This window comes from Trichoplusia ni, unplaced genomic scaffold, assembly GCF_003590095.1.
Source record: "Trichoplusia ni isolate ovarian cell line Hi5 unplaced genomic scaffold, tn1 tig00002171, whole genome shotgun sequence".
NCBI lineage: Eukaryota > Metazoa > Arthropoda > Insecta > Lepidoptera > Noctuidae > Trichoplusia > Trichoplusia ni.
Genome location: NW_020800213.1, coordinates 1 through 19114, shown reverse-complemented (window position 1 = coordinate 19114; position 19114 = coordinate 1). Strand labels below are relative to the sequence as shown.

Below are 19114 nucleotides of genomic sequence, written 5' to 3'. Positions count from 1 at the left end.
ATGTCTATTATACAAATAAAAAAATTGTCAACATACTTCATTTCTTCGTAAACATATCGTGTACTTCCAGTTTCAACCGAGTTACACCTAAATGAGCTGTCACTTTTTCATACGTGTGTTCGCGTTCCAGTTTTGGACATAAAATTTCATTAGCATAGTGCATATCTCTTATTCTCGAACTCCAGTTGTATAGTAAAAGAAAGACTATGCTAGGCTTACAAATTCGCACAAAATTTAGTTTTCTGCCAGCTGGGTAGGTTATAGGTTATGGAAAATTGTTATTGATTTTAAGATTACGTTTAAGACTGAAAATTGTATTAAAATGAAGATTTACACAAATGAAAACAATACTTCCACGTTAAAGCTGCTTATTGCGGCTAATTTAGCTGGGAAGAAAGTGGAACTTGTCAGTGCTTCGTTCGACGGTAGGTGTATTTTCCTCTTAGTCATAGTAAATAAAAAAAAACATGCGTTTTTAAGTCTTTCGCTTGTTATGTGTATGTTTCATGTTACTCATTCTAAGCCACTATATGCTTCTCACATTTAAAAAACATTTCACATGTAATTACGATACGATTTCATATTAAAAGGAAACAAAAACATTTGCCTGTTGTGATAAACTATTATTTAAAATATGTCTCTAAATTACTCGAATTTAAATATAACCTTGAAAACAAAAGAGTATTCTAGACGTAGTCAAAAATGCAATTGGAATCTCATAAGCTATTGTCTGTTGTATAGCTTTTTTTCTTACAAAATATATGTACATTTATTTCTTACAAAGTATATTTATTGCATCATTTTCTAGTAAACATATCCTTGAGAAGACATCCTCTATTTAAAATAAGAATACTATTAAAAACACAGACTCGGTCAACTTGAAACAACTGCCGTGACAGCTTGCTGACAAATTGAGTTATTAAAAGATGGTTGTAAATTCTCTTGTCATATTTTTCTTTAACCCTTAATATTGATATCCAATCTCAATATTTTATGTACATATCTCGAATATTATCAAACCATTTACAGACAATTAAAACTTTAGTACACATGCACAGAAACCTCATTGGGTAACTCCTGTTTATAACACAACTTTCATTTGTATGTCAATGTCGCACACAAATAAAGTTACAATAAAATTATAAACCATCCCTGTCAATCATACACACACAGAGTGGAGCACACATGGGTGCTTCTAACAACAATTAGATATGTGCAATAGAGTAGTTGTCATAGTCAGTCAGACAGCTTTCCTATTAATACGTATTTTCATATTCAATAGGTATTTTTCACTCTATCACACCAGTCAAAAAGTTGACAGACTCAAAACGCTTAAAGAACAAATATGAATCCATTTTCTTTAGGAAGTCTATCAGACGGACTGAATCGTTTATTTACATTACCCTATTGCTTTTGTCAGCAAGTTCATAATTTAGGTATTGAAGTGAAATATCATAGTCAAAAAACTGCATTTTAAATCACAAAAAGTTGCCAATAATCTTAATATATATAAATCTCGTGTCACAATGTTTGTCCTCAATGGACTCCTAAACCACTTAACCAATTATAATAAAATTCGCACACCATGTGCAGTTCGATCCAACTTGAGAGATAGGATAGTTTAAATCTCAAGTTATAGCCGCAATTTATTCTAACCACGCGGACGAAGTCGCGGGCAACAGCTAGTATATCTGTAAGATTGCAAGATAGTTGCTATGTATTTGTTTATTTTATGCTAAAGATAATCTTTTGTTTTTAACCTTAAACTCTTGTATTATATAAGAGAGATTGTTTTTAAACTTTTATCTTTTTTAACATAGTAAGATTATGTATTAAAGTTTTTTCTGTAACTTTATTATATGTGTTCTGCTGTATGCATGTCGCTTATTTTATTTTTGGGTATTTTTCATTGAAAAGCTCTTAAATCTATTGCCATAAATTAATAAAAGTATTACAAACCTTACAGGATCTGAATTCCACAGTTTTCAAATAGACATGAGTAATAATCTAATCTGTTTTTTTCATTTTCAAGTACAAAAATATACAGAGATATTCTGATGTATTATGTGGCTTGAATGTTTGTAAAACCCCCCATGATACAAGGATTAAATCCCATTAGGCGGGAGAATTATTTTCCTAAAAAAGAGTAATGAACAAACTCACTAATTTATTTAACCCATTAATAAAACTGCATATAAGCTTGCTACTGCTTTCCTACACCTATAAAACTTCTTGCTTCATGTCACCTTAACCTACACTTCTGACAACTAACTGGGTTTGGCACTGAGCTCTGGTCTGTGATTGCAGACGATGTATTCGCAGGCCCGCGCCAGCTGCCCCTGCTGGCGGTGGACGACACGCTCGCCTTCTTTTCGAGCAACGCCGCGGCGCAGTACTTGTTCCCAGTTCTTGATCTCTCTGATAATGGACAGTGGTAAGGATTAAGTAGGGTCTAAGAGTTTGAAGAGAAATGTTTTTTTGTGGGTGGATTTGATGAATGTGTCTTGATTGTGGGGGTTGATCTTTATTCTATTTTACTTATTAGCTGTTATATTGGTATTTAAGCATGTAGCATCTTGCAAAGATTGTTTCTTGCTGGAGACTTCCTAAAGCTCTAGACAGGCGGACTGCATTCCAACTGCAAATTTGCAGTTCGGATGCAGTTTGAATGCAGTTGACACGACTGCTGACAGAACGTTGGATCGAAGTTGAAATGCGGTTTGTCTGTTTAGACCCTAAGAACAAGAATGAATTCTGGAGAAAACGAATCTGGAAGTGTGATATGTAAAAAACAAATTAAAATTATTTCTGCCAAATTTTTGAAAGAAGAATGTTTTTCAACTAAATTTACTCTTTATCTCCTCTATCAAAGAATATAATATTTAGTTAATCCATCTGGTCATCACCCATAACCCCCGAGCCCGTAGCCTGTACTTGTACAGTACCATTAACCCAGCTTCCCCCCTCCTTCAGCCAACAGATCCAGGAGTGGGAGGCCACACGGCTGCAGCCGGCAGTGGCCTCGGTGCTCAGCTGCAAGACAGTGTCCTCCGATCTGCGCCAGGCGCTGCAGGCGCTGCTGGCCACGCTCGACACCATGCTGGAGAAACACCAGTACATATTAGGGGTGAGTACCAAATGATCACCAGCGCCTTTTACGCTCTAGCACATATGTTTTGGATATGTTCTTCGCATACATCGCCTATTTTTTGCTAGATCAAAGAAAGAAACCACTACTTCCTTAAGTAAGATGGTTGCAGTTGTTGACGCAACATACGAATTGAATTGAATTTGGAAGTGGTGGTAGGCTACTGGTTTTTAAAAACTCTCCGCTAAGCAACTACGCAGAAATCTAGAGAAAATTCGGCCCCACTTTCCAATTCAAACAGGGAGATCAATATTATTCTATTATCTATCAGATATCCTTGCTCATTGAATTCGAAAACGATAAATTACAGGAGAATTTGAAATTGAACTTACCTCTCGAGAGTTTCGTGAGCCTATTGCAATATATTGAACATTGAGTCTATACGTTTGTGTGCAGGACAAGTTATCAGCGGCGGACGTGTCGGTGTACAGCAGCGTGTTCCCGCTGTGGCACAGCCCCGACCTGAAGGCGGCCTTCCTCGCGGACTGCGCGCATCTGCTGCGCTGGAGCGACGAGCTCGCGGCCTCCAAGGCTGTGCAGGTCAGTACTTATGATGTAGTGGACCCAATTCCTTGCACCCTCCAACCCGTTTCCTGAGTCGTGCTAGAAAGTCATGATGACTGACTGCACGGATAGCTTAGAGGTAACCACGCCAAAACCACTGGGCTCGTCGTGTTGCGGGTTCGAACTCCGCGTAGGACAAGCATTTTTGCGATTGACGTATGCTTGTCTTGAGTCTGGGTGTGATTGTGCATGTGACTTGAATGATTGGCAAACCCCCTCGACACAAGAATTAAATTTCTTATAAATTTTAATGCTTTCATAGTAGCAAAATAATTAGAAAATGTCCCCCAGATCACTATATTTACCTACGTGTAAAATGGAAGGTTTAGCCTAACAGGGTTGTAACAGTTGTGAATAATAATGATTGTTCCAGGAAGCTATAGCACAGTGGGGCGGGTCTCCGACGGGTCCGTTCGGCGCGACCTCCGCGCTCGGGATCCCGCAGCTGCCCAGCCTGGCCACCTGCACACCAGGCGGGTATGGACATAAATAAAAACTAGATTATTCATCTCTTTTCTTCTCGTCTTTAAAAAAGAGAAGTTTCTCAATTCGTCTGTATTTTTGTTTTATGTTTGTTGCTTTATAATGTTAAGACTGGATGAACCGATTTTGTTGATCCTTTTAATTAGAAATTGCTGTCATTTCGTCCCATAAAGTTTGCGTGTATTTGTGTGTGTGACTTGAATGTTTGTAAAACCCGCTATTATTCAGTCCCTATCTCTTCCTTATGAGCAGGTCTCCAGACGAGGGCGCGGCAGTAGAGGCAGGTCCCACTCCTGAGGAGTTGGAGACCGCGCGGGACAACTGGAGCCACGGGCGGGAGAGGCTGCAGACGCCGCTGGAACACCGGGATATAGTGTGAGTGGGGGTGGGAGGGAGTTGGTAATGTGATAGCATCTGTATTGTTAGGTAGTAAGGTTGAACTAATATAGTCGTTCAGCGAACTCCTCACTACCCCGCGGATTTCCCCCAAAAAAAAAGAAGACAGTCGTTATGTTAGACGTAGATGTAATGTAACTAAAAATGCTGGCTGACTTCTACTTAGCTCAGAGGATTAGCATTGCCATTCAACGTGGCAATGCTGCCGGCCTTTTGGGCACGATGAATTTTTTAATGCCTTGTTTGATTGTAAGGCGGTAAGGCATATTTTCGTTAGTCGTTATCATCTCATTTTTTTCGTGTTTATAATATATAATTAATAATGCTTATGTTTGCTTGTTCACATCGTCAAGCCAATGTTAACTGTTATAAAACATATTTGCAAGTATTCTTAGCATTAATTATTTTTTTTAGTTTTGCTTTCATAATTCTCCTCTCTTTAATAATGAAATGACGATGCCAAAAACATGTATTATTAATTTACTTACAGTGTATGTTTGTTTGTCCCCCAGTTTACCAGTGAAGGGCCGTAAGAACGTGTTGATAACGTCAGCGCTCCCGTACGTCAACAACGTGCCTCATCTCGGGAACATCATCGGATGTGTGCTCTCCGCTGATATCTTCGCCAGGTGAGGGCATGGAGGCGGATTTGTGAGGAGGTTGGGGGAATTTGGAGGAGGGAGGAGAAAGGGGGGGTTTGGGAGGAGTTTTGGGGAGAATGTAGGAATGCGAAGGATTTGTGGGGAGGATGAGGAAATTGTTGCAGATCGGAGGGGAAGGGGGGAGATGGAAATATGATCGATTTGAAGATATAAGATTAAACAAGAGAGATTAAATTAGTGTCGGAGAGTTAAATCAGTTTCATATGATATAATATTTATGTTGGAATGTTCAGTGCAATAGTCAATTTTTTAACATCTAAAATCACTTGTAAAGAGTTTAACACAAACGTGATGTTACTTATTATTAATAAACAGTGAAGAAACTTATAATCTTTGCTATATTACTTTAATATACTTGTACAGGTACTGCCGGCTCTGCGACTACAACACGCTGTTCATATCCGGTACGGACGAGTACGGAACCGCCACCGAGACTAAGGTCAGTATGTGAGGCCAATAGGCCAGGCCGGATTTCTGAGGCACTATAAAATGAACTGACCTATTGGTCGGTAGGCAGAGAGGATAACGGAATTACAATTTAAATGTTATATAAGGAAATCTTGGACTTTTTCGGTTATTATTATATATTAGAGACACCGCTGTCTGTTCATGTGTGTCATGCGTCTGTAACTAGGTAGTATCTCGTAAATCGTATTAGCTAGACCGTCGAAAGTATCTCTCTCGACGACACATGACGTGTTTCTAGTTTAACAAAAAAATACATTTGTCAAACATTATGTTCCAAATGAAATGACACCGGTTTGTGAATTTTATTGAATATTAATTGGTGAATAAAAAAAATACGAATATAATTATATTTTTTTGAAATCAAGTAAATCTAGGAATTTTCAAATCACGCAATTACTTTACCCTCATAATTATAAAAAAATCTTCATACCTCGATTAAACTCCTTTTACAACAACTGTAATAATTGTCCCCCAGGCGCTAGAGGAAGGCGTGTCCCCGCGTGAGATCTGCGACAAGTACTTCGAGATCCACAGCGCCGTGTATCGCTGGTTCGATATCGGGTTCGACTACTTCGGCAGGACCAGCACGCCGCAACAGACTGAGTTAGTAGATAATATTATTCCACAACTTTCAGACAACGCCATCTAGTGTCAAATTAAGCTTGTATTATGAGTACTAGACAACTGGTAAACATACTTATTTGTCTCTAAATACATAACATAATGATAAATGACACCCAGACACAGAACAAATAATCGTGCTCATCGCACAGACATTTGTGCATTAGGACCGAACCCACGACTTCCAGGATAGCAGTCAGGGCCACTAACAACTAGACCAACAGTCTAATATGAACCTGTGTCCACGTGTAAACCTTTAAAAAGGACCGAGTCTCTTCCCATATTATTAACTAAGTTATTAGACACCACACCACTAATAAGAACTCTGCACACATTAAATCTAGTCGCCGAAAAGATAGATCTTTTTACATGTAACCGAAGAGAATTTAATATAATAACTGTAAGGATAATATGTAAGACTGTTAAGTAATATGAATAGAGATGTACTCGTATCTACACTATCGTATTGGGATATAATTTCTGTAATGATAGTTGTAAGTATTTAAATAAATAATATGAAAGTCTGTGAGTGTGTTTGTATATCTATGTGTGTATATGTTTGTTACCGCTGCACAGGCTATCATTCCATTTCCTAACAAAAAAAAATAATTAAAATCTTAAATCGCTTGCTTTATACTAGTGACCAATGCTCAAACCTTCTCATAGAAGGCTTGTGTCCAGTTGCCGGACATGTATAACCCAGCAACATGCACATCCTGACACATAGTGGCTAGTAACCTGTTGAACACTGTTCCCGTCAGGATCGCCCAGCGCATGTTCCTGAAGCTGCGCGACAACGGCTTCGTGAGCTCGCAGACCGTCGACCAGCTGCTCTGCCAGAAGTGCGACAGGTTCCTCGCCGACAGGTCTGTAGTCATACCTTATTATTTGTTTAGGGTAAAGTAAGTTTAGGTTATTAAAGAGTATATTTGTTTATTGTTGTTTTAAATTGACTTGAACGGGCTTTGGTATTTAATCCTTCTGTCGCAAGTGGTTTGAAAAATATTTAAGTGACATCCACAAGGACCACAAGACAGATAGGCTTCGATCAAGCATTTGTTGATCAAACATATGCTTTTTACTGTAATGGTATAATTTTGATGCTTAAGATGTTATTGTAAAAAAAATCTTAATGTAAGCTAGAATAAAAACAGTTAAATATAACTGGTTTCAAGTGGAATTGTAATTGTAATGCAATGACTTGCGTTTATTGGCTCAAAGCACCAATCGTTATACCAACTAATCTCCCGAGGTGGATGACCAGCAATTCAAATTCATCCATTACATATTTATTTTTATGACAATATCATACAAGCCACTAGATTTAGGCAAAACGTAACTTAACCATTTCTCTGTCCCCAATAGACACAATACTTAAACAATAAAAATAATCAAATATGACACATGAGACAGTTATATCCTGCGTGTCCTATTTATTAGTTGTTGAGGTCACCACGCCAAACCCACTGTGCGTGGCCTGTCCCATTAAATATGACAGGATAGTTATATCCTTCAGTCTTTCAAGAAAAAGAAGACCATTTTCTAATTCTTCTCCCGTTCCTTCCTAGATTCGTAGAAGGCACGTGTCCTCACCCGGGCTGCCTGTACCCGGACGCGCGCGGCGACCAGTGCGACAAGTGCGGGAAGCTCATCAACGCGATCGAACTCATATCCCCGCGGTGTAAGGTCTGCGCCACTGAGCCAGTGGTCAGGCCCAGCCAGCAGCTGTTCATCGAGCTGGGGCAGGTGAGCCTGGAACTGTTTGTATGAAGGATCGCACCGACACCAAAGGTTTAGCACTTCAGGTTTAGTCGGTAAGAGTCTGACACTAGCCATTTCCTCTCCTGAGGGAGTGGGTGGTCATGAGAGTGCCCAGATGAACCTACAAAAATAAAGACATCTAGTCCCATTATTTTATTTATTTTAACCAAGTTAAAGCCGACCGACCCATATATGAGATGTAATTTTTCAGCTTTTCCGAGGGACACTTTTTTTTATTGTTTGTCCTGAAATAATGGAGCCATAATTAAGAATATATAAAAAACTTCCAGCTTTCTAAGACTAAAATAGTTTCAGGCTTATCTGGGTTAACAAAAAATTGAAAAGGGGGGAACTGTTGGATAAGAAGATATTGTACAATAGTGCATCTAGAGTCAATATTATAGCATTTAAGGGTCTTCCCACGTTTATTGAAGCGAAATCCGCTGACACCGGTCAAATAAGCCTCTACGTCTAAGTAATAAGGGTGTTACCATGGGCGTAGCAACACCGGGTCAAGCTGGGGCGCTTGCCCCACCCTGGCCCTGACCTTTGAGCAGCTTAACTAACAACAATCATAATATCTGTAAGAAAGTGGAGATGGAAGTGGTGGATCTGATCATGATTTCGGAATTGCAATTTTATCCCAGCGGTAAAACTGCGCTCGCTTTTTTTCTTGCGTAACTATGTACGACTGTCCAATTGAACGATCATTCCGGACGTTACGGCGCGCGGCGGGACAAAACGTGGCTCAACCATGAGCTATAATCGTCTAAGCGGCCTGTGTATACAAAGAGCACAGAACGAGGATCGCTGAATCAAAAAATAATTGTGTAGAAGAAGTGCTCGCGCAAGTTTTTTTTTCTAAAATCTTGATCGCGAATTAGTAATTCACTTCTATAATTTCCAAACGCGTATTTTATTACTTCCGTGATCGCACAGTATGAGTTGGCTATCCTTCCCTTTCCCTCCTATCTCGATACAGTATCCTGAAAAAGGAAGGAAGAGTCGCCGCCCGCACCAATCGCGGCGCGTACAGCCACACGGATTCGGAACTTTGCCAACTTTTCGAACTACCGCATCACCGTGCCTCTCCGCAATTTTTAAGTTAAAATAATTCACTAAGAGCGTCGCTATATCCAAAACATCGGTTGTCTGTAAAGTCTTACGTTTACTGACGATAGTTGAACGTGACAACGTCATAAAAAGATAATGATGGAACTGTTGCATTTTTCAAAAGAAAATTTTAATTTTATCCCTTTACATTTATTTGTAAGTACGCATAAATACAATTACGTAATTGTTTTTTTTTACAATGTCGAACGCTGCCGAACGCGGCTGTTTGTGCCTCTTTGTCGCCCTATCCGCGCTCTCGCTTGCATTTCAAGTCTTAAATGGAACGTCTCAGAGCGAGGTAACGCCGCATGAGTCATGTTTTTTCGTGCGTGCAACCTACGCGTAGGGGAACAGCATCGCAGGCATGCAACAACGTGCGCGAACGCCATCCAGCACATGTAAGTTTCTTTCCTCTCACCAATTACCAAGTTCGACTCATACTGTGTCCCGGTTCGCATACTCGCTGACCAACTTGTTTTACCCGCACCCGCACGGTGCGGGCGCACCCGCTTCTGTATAGCCAGCGGGTGGTCTACCAACCACCAACATCATTCACTGAATAAAAATCCAGGGAAAGGAAGGTGATAGGTGGACTGCTGCCCCACCCTGAGCTAATGACTGGCGTCTGAACTGACGTCATTGGGTGTTACTAAGACCATTCGCATTGGTTCGCACGACGCGTCGCAAAGCCGGCCGACGGCGAAACGAGCCGTTTGTCGATTATCTGGGCCCCGATCCTGCTATTTACAACAGCCGATGAATGAAGGGCAGTTGATTTAAATTTAAAACTATGCCTATCATGACGGCAGTTTAATAAACCTGCCGAACGAAAGTGAACAGAGGTCTGCGGGCTGCCGATAGCATGTCAACATCAATAGCAACAGCTGATCGGCGATCGGCGATAAGTCGAGTGGTGTGGTGATGACGGTTGAAGCCGATTCGGCGTCGATAAATGTGGGAAAACCTTTAAAAGTACCTGGAAAACGGCCAATTTGAAATAAAGACTTTATTTTTTGTTATTTTGACTGGATGGTGTTGAAATCGCGGTTATATTTTAGAGAAACATTAGAAAAATATTATACAAATAACATAATGGATTGTCAATTTGCTTTCGCCAAAATTATCTAGCATTTGTCTCCAAATGAATCCAAATTATTCATAGCTTTCAGCCATTTCTCTCGTGTTTAAGCGACTTCAAAAAAGAAGGTTCTCAGTTAGATTGTTTTTATGTATGTCCGCGATTATCTCGCGTTTGACTGAAGCAATTTGGCTGCGGTTTCCAGATATGTATTTGTTACATTCAGGAGAAGATTTTAGTGCTTAAACCGACTCAGAAAAGAAGTATGTATGAAAACTTTCAGTCATTATTAGACAAACAGTTATTTAATTACCGTCGGAACCAAGAAATAACATTTCCAGTAAAATTTGCGCACAACACATGATTTTCTTGTATTTGAAGTCGACATTTCGAGTAGTATTTGAGCGATTTTGCAGTAAACCGTACTCGAGAGCGCAACGTACTGCGAAAGTATATGACCTGTGACGTCACTGCACCGAACTCCGGTGAAAACTTAAAAACTCAATATCTCGGGAACTAAGCGACATACCTATCGAAATCATTTTTGCACACTCTTTTTTATTTCGTTAGGACCATCATTTTGTGTAAATATGGGTGTATACCTGAAAATAAACGTATTTTAATTTAATTTAATTTAATAGGAATCGTAAAATCTAAACTAAGGAACATCCTTCATTACTGGAGTAAAGCTAGCTGTCAGAATTGGCTACGTTTGTACGTCTATGTATCGGTTACTAAGTCATAAATATGTAGAAATTTGCAGTTGTGTAGTTTGCCTAAGTTTATACCTAATTTATTCAGCCCATTTATTATCACCCTGCCCCGTTAGCTGGAGCCCGCCATCCGCAGCTGGGTGTCTGTGTCGCAGGCGGGCTGGTCGGGGCCGGCGCGGGCCGTGTGCCGCGCGTGGCTGCGGGAGCCGCTGCGGCCGCGCGCCGTCACCCGGGACCTCAAGTGGGGCGTGCCCGTGCCTGTCGCAGGGTTCACTAACAAGGTGGGTACAGACAGCTGCAGGGGTAACTGTAGCGTGGCTGCGGGAGCCGCTGCGGCCGCGCGCCGTCACCCGGGACCTCAAGTGGGGCGTGCCCGTGCCTGTCGCAGGGTTCACTAACAAGGTGGGTACAGACAGCTGCAGGGGTAACTGTAGCGTGGCTGCGGGAGCCGCTGCGGCCGCGCGCCGTCACCCGGGACCTCAAGTGGGGCGTGCCCGTGCCTGTCGCAGGGTTCACTAACAAGGTGGGTACAGACAGCTGCAGGGGTAACTGTAGCGTGGCTGCGGGAGCCGCTGCGGCCGCGCGCCGTCACCCGGGACCTCAAGTGGGGCGTGCCCGTGCCTGTCGCAGGGTTCACTAACAAGGTGGGTACAGACAGCTGCAGGGGTAACTGTAGCGTGGCTGCGGGAGCCGCTGCGGCCGCGCGCCGTCACCCGGGACCTCAAGTGGGGCGTGCCCGTGCCTGTCGCAGGGTTCACTAACAAGGTGGGTACAGACAGCTGCAGGGGTAACTGTAGCGTGGCTGCGGGAGCCGCTGCGGCCGCGCGCCGTCACCCGGGACCTCAAGTGGGGCGTGCCCGTGCCTGTCGCAGGGTTCACTAACAAGGTGGGTACAGACAGCTGCAGGGGTAACTGTAGCGTGGCTGCGGGAGCTGCTGCGGCCGCGCGCCGTCACCCGGGACCTCAAGTGGGGCGTGCCCGTGCCTGTCGCAGGGTTCACTAACAAGGTGGGTACAGACAGCTGCAGGGGTAACTGTAGCGTGGCTGCGGGAGCCGCTGCGGCCGCGCGCCGTCACCCGGGACCTCAAGTGGGGCGTGCCCGTGCCTGTCGCAGGGTTCACTAACAAGGTGGGTACAGACAGCTGCAGGGGTAACTGTAGCGTGGCTGCGGGAGCCGCTGCGGCCGCGCGCTGTCACCCGGGACCTCAAGTGGGGCGTGCCCGTGCCTGTCGCAGGGTTCACTAACAAGGTGGGTACAGACAGCTGCAGGGGTAACTGTAGCGTGGCTGCGGGAGCCGCTGCGGCCGCGCGCCGTCACCCGGGACCTCAAGTGGGGCGTGCCCGTGCCTGTCGCAGGGTTCACTAACAAGGTGGGTACAGACAGCTGCAGGGGTAACTGTAGCGTGGCTGCGGGAGCCGCTGCGGCCGCGCGCCGTCACCCGGGACCTCAAGTGGGGCGTGCCCGTGCCTGTCGCAGGGTTCACTAACAAGGTGGGTACAGACAGCTGCAGGGGTAACTGTAGCGTGGCTGCGGGAGCCGCTGCGGCCGCGCGCCGTCACCCGGGACCTCAAGTGGGGCGTGCCCGTGCCTGTCGCAGGGTTCACTAACAAGGTGGGTACAGACAGCTGCAGGGGTAACTGTAGCGTGGCTGCGGGAGCCGCTGCGGCCGCGCGCCGTCACCCGGGACCTCAAGTGGGGCGTGCCCGTGCCTGTCGCGGGGTTCACTAACAAGGTGGGTACAGACAGCTGCAGGGGTAACTGTAGCGTGGCTGCGGGAGCCGCTGCGGCCGCGCGCCGTCACCCGGGACCTCAAGTGGGGCGTGCCCGTGCCTGTCGCAGGGTTCACTAACAAGGTGGGTACAGACAGCTGCAGGGGTAACTGTAGCGTGGCTGCGGGAGCCGCTGCGGCCGCGCGCCGTCACCCGGGACCTCAAGTGGGGCGTGCCCGTGCCTGTCGCAGGGTTCACTAACAAGGTGGGTACAGACAGCTGCAGGGGTAACTGTAGCGTGGCTGCGGGAGCCGCTGCGGCCGCGCGCCGTCACCCGGGACCTCAAGTGGGGCGTGCCCGTGCCTGTCGCAGGGTTCACTAACAAGGTGGGTACAGACAGCTGCAGGGGTAACTGTAGCGTGGCTGCGGGAGCCGCTGCGGCCGCGCGCCGTCACCCGGGACCTCAAGTGGGGCGTGCCCGTGCCTGTCGCAGGGTTCACTAACAAGGTGGGTACAGACAGCTGCAGGGGTAACTGTAGCGTGGCTGCGGGAGCCGCTGCGGCCGCGCGCCGTCACCCGGGACCTCAAGTGGGGCGTGCCCGTGCCTGTCGCGGGGTTCACTAACAAGGTGGGTACACACAGGTAAACTTTAAACCAGTTATTCTTTGTCAATTTTAATTCTCTGAAACAGGCAAAATTACGTTTCTAATACTTTTCAATTATGTAACTGAGGGATTTATTAGATTTTTACCTTTTTAACCCAGTCAGCATCCCTATTCCATTGTTTATTAATTTAAAAATGTTTATAATTGTCCAGGTATTCTACGTATGGTTCGACGCGCCCATCGGCTACCTGAGCATCACGCAAAACGCCACCCACGAGTTCGAGAAGTGGTGGAAACCAGACAAGGAGTATGATGTGAGTACAATTACTGCACGGAGAGCTGAGTGGTACAGAACAAGACGCGATGTATCAAGGGTTCAGTACACACTTAAGCTGTTTGTGTGATCAATAAATTTTTGCTATGAGACTGGATTTGCCTAAGATGTTCAAAAAAAATAGTTATTTTTATAATTTAGGTTGGTTATTTTTCGGGTTCTGTACCCGAAACGTAAACAGTTTCCAATTAATAAGATACCGCTGTCCGTCCGTTTGTCGGTCACCAGCCTGAACCTGCAAACCTATGGCAATAATTTATTTTCGTTGCCGCTATAAAAAAACCGAATCTGTTATATAAAATTCAACATTCTGTTATATAAAATCTAACATATTTTTTTCATAGCCCTATTTTATTTTCATTCCCTAGAACTAATTGGCAAAAAAAAAAACGATTGCTGAGACAGCTAGTTCTTTATCAAATTAATTAATATCTAGCTTATTTTTACAGAATCCTCCCGAGTCCGGCTCTTACTTATCCGTATCTTTATCTTTTTTTTTTCACCATCCCACATACAGGTGAAGTTATACCAGTTCATGGCTAAGGACAACGTTCCGTTCCACGTGGTGATGTTCCCGGCGACCCTGATCGGAGTCAACGAGGGCCACGTGCTCGTCAACCATCTGTACGCGACCGGTGAGGAACGGAACGTAGCATACGTACCTCTAGACCAGTGGTTTCCAAACTTATTTTGTCTACTGCCCACTTTGAGAATAAATATTTTTTTAGCGCCCTCTTTTTTCACCTATTTCAAAACCACTATAACTTTAAATTAAATTAATTAATAATAGGGATGATGACATTTATTTTTGCAGTGTCCGTCTTGTAGTTTTTTGTATAATAACGGATTCGTATTTTTTAATTTGTCCCGAAAACATAAATTGACCAAATTACAGTGAATGAAACGTACGCGTGACGTCACGATTGAGTATAAATTTTACCATATCCTTACGTCATAAGCCCCCTCTCCTAAACTTTAAAGCAGTTAATCTTTATCAATTCTAGTTTTTCTGAAATAAGGAAAAGATTCGTGTCTCATACTTTTCAGTTATCTAACTGAGGGATTAATGAGATTTTTTCTTTTTACACCCAGTCATCATCCCTATTGTGACCCTCCCTATTAACGGAGAATTCTAAACAAAACTTTTACTATAACCCGCAACTTGAAACCTGAGCGCAGTAGGTAACATACAATTACAACGCCCCCATTTTCTTTCTGGGTCTCTTACCGCCCCCATAAGACCTGCAGCGCCCACAAGGGGGCGGTATCGCCCACTTTGGGAAAGACTGCTCTAGACCTACTAGTTGTTGCCCGCGACTCCGTCTGCGCGGACTTCAGTTTACAGCGTTCGGTGGTCCCCGTTTCCATGGAAATACATCCTCTTAGTGATCTTATAGCTTTTATACACCTTTTCAATTTTCCCTCGGGAACTGTTTCAAAAATCGGGATAAAAGGCAGCCTATGCTCTTTTCCATATCAATGTATTCATGCCAAATTTCATCCAAACCTGTTCAGCCGTTTTTGCGTGATTGAGTAACAAACATCCACACTTTCACATTCCTAATATTAGTAAGGATTGATCTAGCGGTCAGTGACCATGCCACAGAACCATCATGCTGAGTTGTATTTAGAGTGATAATTAGTGACTAAGATAGTATTATTTCGATGCTCGTAAACTGTGGCTAACTTAGTAATTATAACAATCTTAATTAAAAAGGATCCTACACCCTAAGAGAAACTACCCAATACTGATTCCTGAATATGTGTTAATTACGCTGTTTTTGCAGACATCAATTTATTATATTTATTTTGAAAAGAGTAAGTTATGGAGTTTCTTGCCGGTTCTACTCCATAAGACGCTTAATAATGACACTTGGAACCGTGCAACTAGAGTCAGAAATGTAACGTTTTAAAAGTGCCTGAGAAATGGCCTATTTGAAATAAAAACTTTTGATTTTGAATTGTATTAATATTGTGTTTTGGAATATTTATTTAATTGTTTGTTTGTAATGTTGTATTTTTCTTTCAGAATATCTGAACTATGAAGACGGAAAGTTCTCGAAATCTCGTGGTGTTGGTGTGTTCGGGACTGACGCACAGGTAATATAGCAATTGTTGCATTATAATAAAAACCAATATGTGCGACGTGTCTCGGGTTTGGTTCCCGCGTAGGACAAGCATTTGTGTGATACACGAATGCTTGTCCTTAATCTAGATGTCTTGAATGCTTGTGGACCTCCCCTCGATACAAGGAATGTTCCATAATTCTGGAGTTGACTTCAAAATATTGACTAATTTAAATAAGTAACTGTTTTCTGCTAATATTACGATAAGATTTTACTTTCACATTTGTATGTATCTCTAGTCCGAATTGTGGAGATGAAAGGTCTAGGTGTCAAGATGGTAAACTGAGTGAGAGCGGGATCGTGTGAGAGCGAAGGGTAAATGAGAAATAGCGGAAGACGAGAAGACGTATGAAGAAATTAAAGAAATTGTTTTACAAAAATAAACGCATCTAAAAGACTATCAAGACGTTTGTTTTCTTACAATTTATTTATTTATTTCTTTGTATGTTTGTTGCAGGAGACCGGTATCCCATCCGACGTGTGGCGCTTCTACCTGGCGAGCATACGTCCGGAGACCTCCGACTCCAACTTCAGCTGGGTCGAGCTGGGGACCAGGTATCACTACTAAGGATTAACTCAACTATGTGAACTAAGTTCCCAAAGAAAGTAATATGGGAAAATTATTTTCTCAATAATCTACATAGTTTACTTTCTTAATGACCATAATTGGATAAGCCACTTGTCATATGCTTCCCTTTGTTCGTTTGTTGATTTCTTGGTAAAAAAAAAACAATTTCTATGCATAAAATTATTATTTAAATATAGCCTTGATTGATAACTGTCCGCTGCACAATGCAACACAGTGTTTCAAACAATGTATTATTTTCTTTTATGACGAATAAATTATATAAATGACACTCGAAAATAGACTTTAAAAATATATTGATAAAGTGCATTATTGTTTAAAAAATTCGACACAGCGAGTTTTTTTAGCCGTCATTTACTGTAAAACACGTGTTAACTTTTCATTTGTGGTTTTAAAGTTAATTTTCCTATCCTCCGCAACACATCCATACAAAACACACTGTTCTCTTTCCCAGTCACCTGTGTACATATCCTCTCTCTCCCTCCCAGGAACAACTCGGAGTTGCTGAACAACCTGGGCAACTTCTGCCACCGCTCGCTGACGTTCTGCTGCAACATGTTCGGCGGCCGCGTGCCTGACGTCACTCTGTCTGCGGCTGATGTGGAACTCATAGCACTCGTCAACAGGGAGATTGCGGGTCAGTGAAGATAATTTATTCATAACTAGCTTTTCGCCCGCGGCTTCGCCCGCGTCGAGGTCGGTTATATCGCGTTTCCAAGAGAACTCTTCAAAAGTCCTGGATAAAAACTATCCTATGTTCTTTCTCAAGGTCAACTCTATCTCGGTACCAAATTTCATTAAAATTAGTTGAGTGGTTTAGACGTGAAAGCATAACAGACAGACGGACTGATGTACTTTCGCATTTATAATATTAGTAGGGGCTAGTTGTTGCCTGCGACTCCGTCTACGTGGACTTCAATTTACAGCGTTCGGTGGTCCCCGTTTCCATGGAAATACATCACCTTAGTGATCTTATAGCTTCTACACACTTTTCAATTTTTTCTCGGGAACTATTTCGAAAATCGTAATAAAATAGCCCATGTTCTTTTCCATATCAATGGCTATATGTATGCCAAATTTCATCCAAATCCGTTCAGACGATTTTGCGTGATTGACTAACAAACATCTAAACATCCACACTTTCACATTTATTGAAGAAAGAATGGAAATTTTGACTGCATTGATAGCCACGCGGTTGAGGTCACCATGCCAATAGTCAAATCCACTAAACGAGATGTGTTGTGCGTTCGATCCCCGCGTAGGCCAAGCGTTTGTGTGATCCACATATGCTTGTCCTGAGTCTGGGTGTCTTTGTGCATGTGATTTGTATGTTTGTAAAACATCCCGCGACACAAAGATTAAATTCCTTAGCGTGGGAGTCGTCTTTTTTAAAGAAAAAAAAAATCCACACCCTACAGACATTTTAAAGGCACATTGCGTACGCGACTACACTCCGTGACAAACGGTGCAACACTGACCTGGGACTCTTACAATGTGGGTCATGTTGCGGGACAAAATGTTCCCTAGCCTATCCGGGGCTTAAAACATTAGCTTCTTTAATGTATAGTTACCGGCATGGATCTTGAGCGCTGACCTTCACCTTCGCAGAAGTGATTGTTTGTGTCCCTTTAGCGGTATGAAGTGAGGCGCGGCGCGGACTACAGTGCAGTGATTGTCCCGCAGCGCATCGCGTCATAGCCGACATGAGGGATTGCTTGAAATTCGTTGTTTGCTGCAGTTGCATGCACCTCAAAACGACGAGTACGCACAATTGATTGGCGTTTTATTTTACTATGCGCAAGCGATCCCCACTCTTCCGCTGAGCGCTCAAGATCCGCGCCGGTAACTATAATAGTGATGATATATCCTACTTAGAGACTAAGTAAATGCTTTCCCCCCGCCCTCAGCGTACGTGCAGCAGCTGTCAGGCGGGCGGCTGCGGGAGGCTCTCCGCCACGTACTGAGTGTGTCGCGGAGGGGGAACCAGCACATGCAGGCGCAGCAACCCTGGATGCTGCTCAAGGGGGGGGAAGAAGACAAGTAAGTGGACTGCCTACACAGCCTCACTACAAGTATTTCCGCTAAACGGGATACAGTGGGTCCATCATGATCAGCGTTCCCCCCTTTTTTATTAGGTGGGGGAATCCTCATCGACAGCCACTCCCTCGGGGGAGGAAATGGCTAGTGTCAGACTCTTACTGACTAAACCTGAACCGCCGTGCTACGTCATCCGCGTTTTTGTGTCGGTGTATGGCACTGCGATGCAATCCTTCATACACATCATCATTCCCCTGCCTTTGTCTCAGTTTTTGCATTTATGGCCGGCCCAACATGACGTCATCTTAGATACATTTATATCTGACGTCATTAAACAAGTAACACTTTCCAGCTAGGTAGTCTTTTACACAAATGCAATAAATTTGCCGAAAGTTAACTGTTTCAGGGATATTTAACATTTTGTGATTGTTATAAAAAAATGTAGTGTTAAAAATAACAAATTACTCATAATTAGGTACTTCCTTATCCAAAATAGTATAATAATCGACAGAATTATCACCAAACTAGCTGTTGCCCGGGACTTCGTCCCCGTGGGTAGAAGATATAAGTTATGATTTAGGTATACCTGCCCGGTTTTTTTTTCACATTTTCCATTGTATCTTAGCTCCTATTAGTCACAGCGTGATGGTTTATAGCCTAAAGCCTTCCTCGATTAAGGCTCTATTCAACACAAAAAGATTTTTTCAAT

General features: G+C 43.2%; 1 protein-coding gene across 1 annotated transcript; it reads left to right on the top strand.

Moving 5' to 3' along the window:
- The first annotated feature begins 175 nt into the window (after positions 1–175).
- LOC113507470 (methionine--tRNA ligase, cytoplasmic) lies at positions 176–18428 on the top strand. The gene is made up of 18 exons (XM_026890320.1): positions 176–425; positions 2308–2434; positions 2974–3127; positions 3545–3688; positions 4086–4189; positions 4448–4570; positions 5104–5220; positions 5617–5692; positions 6197–6324; positions 7104–7208; positions 7911–8088; positions 11124–11288; positions 13535–13636; positions 14174–14291; positions 15686–15756; positions 16240–16337; positions 16857–17005; positions 18276–18428. The coding sequence occupies exons 1-18, from the start codon at positions 323–325 to the stop codon at positions 18410–18412; spliced, it is 2199 nt and encodes a 732-aa protein (XP_026746121.1). The 5' UTR covers positions 176–322; the 3' UTR covers positions 18413–18428.
- Positions 18429–19114: the final 686 nt, after the last annotated feature.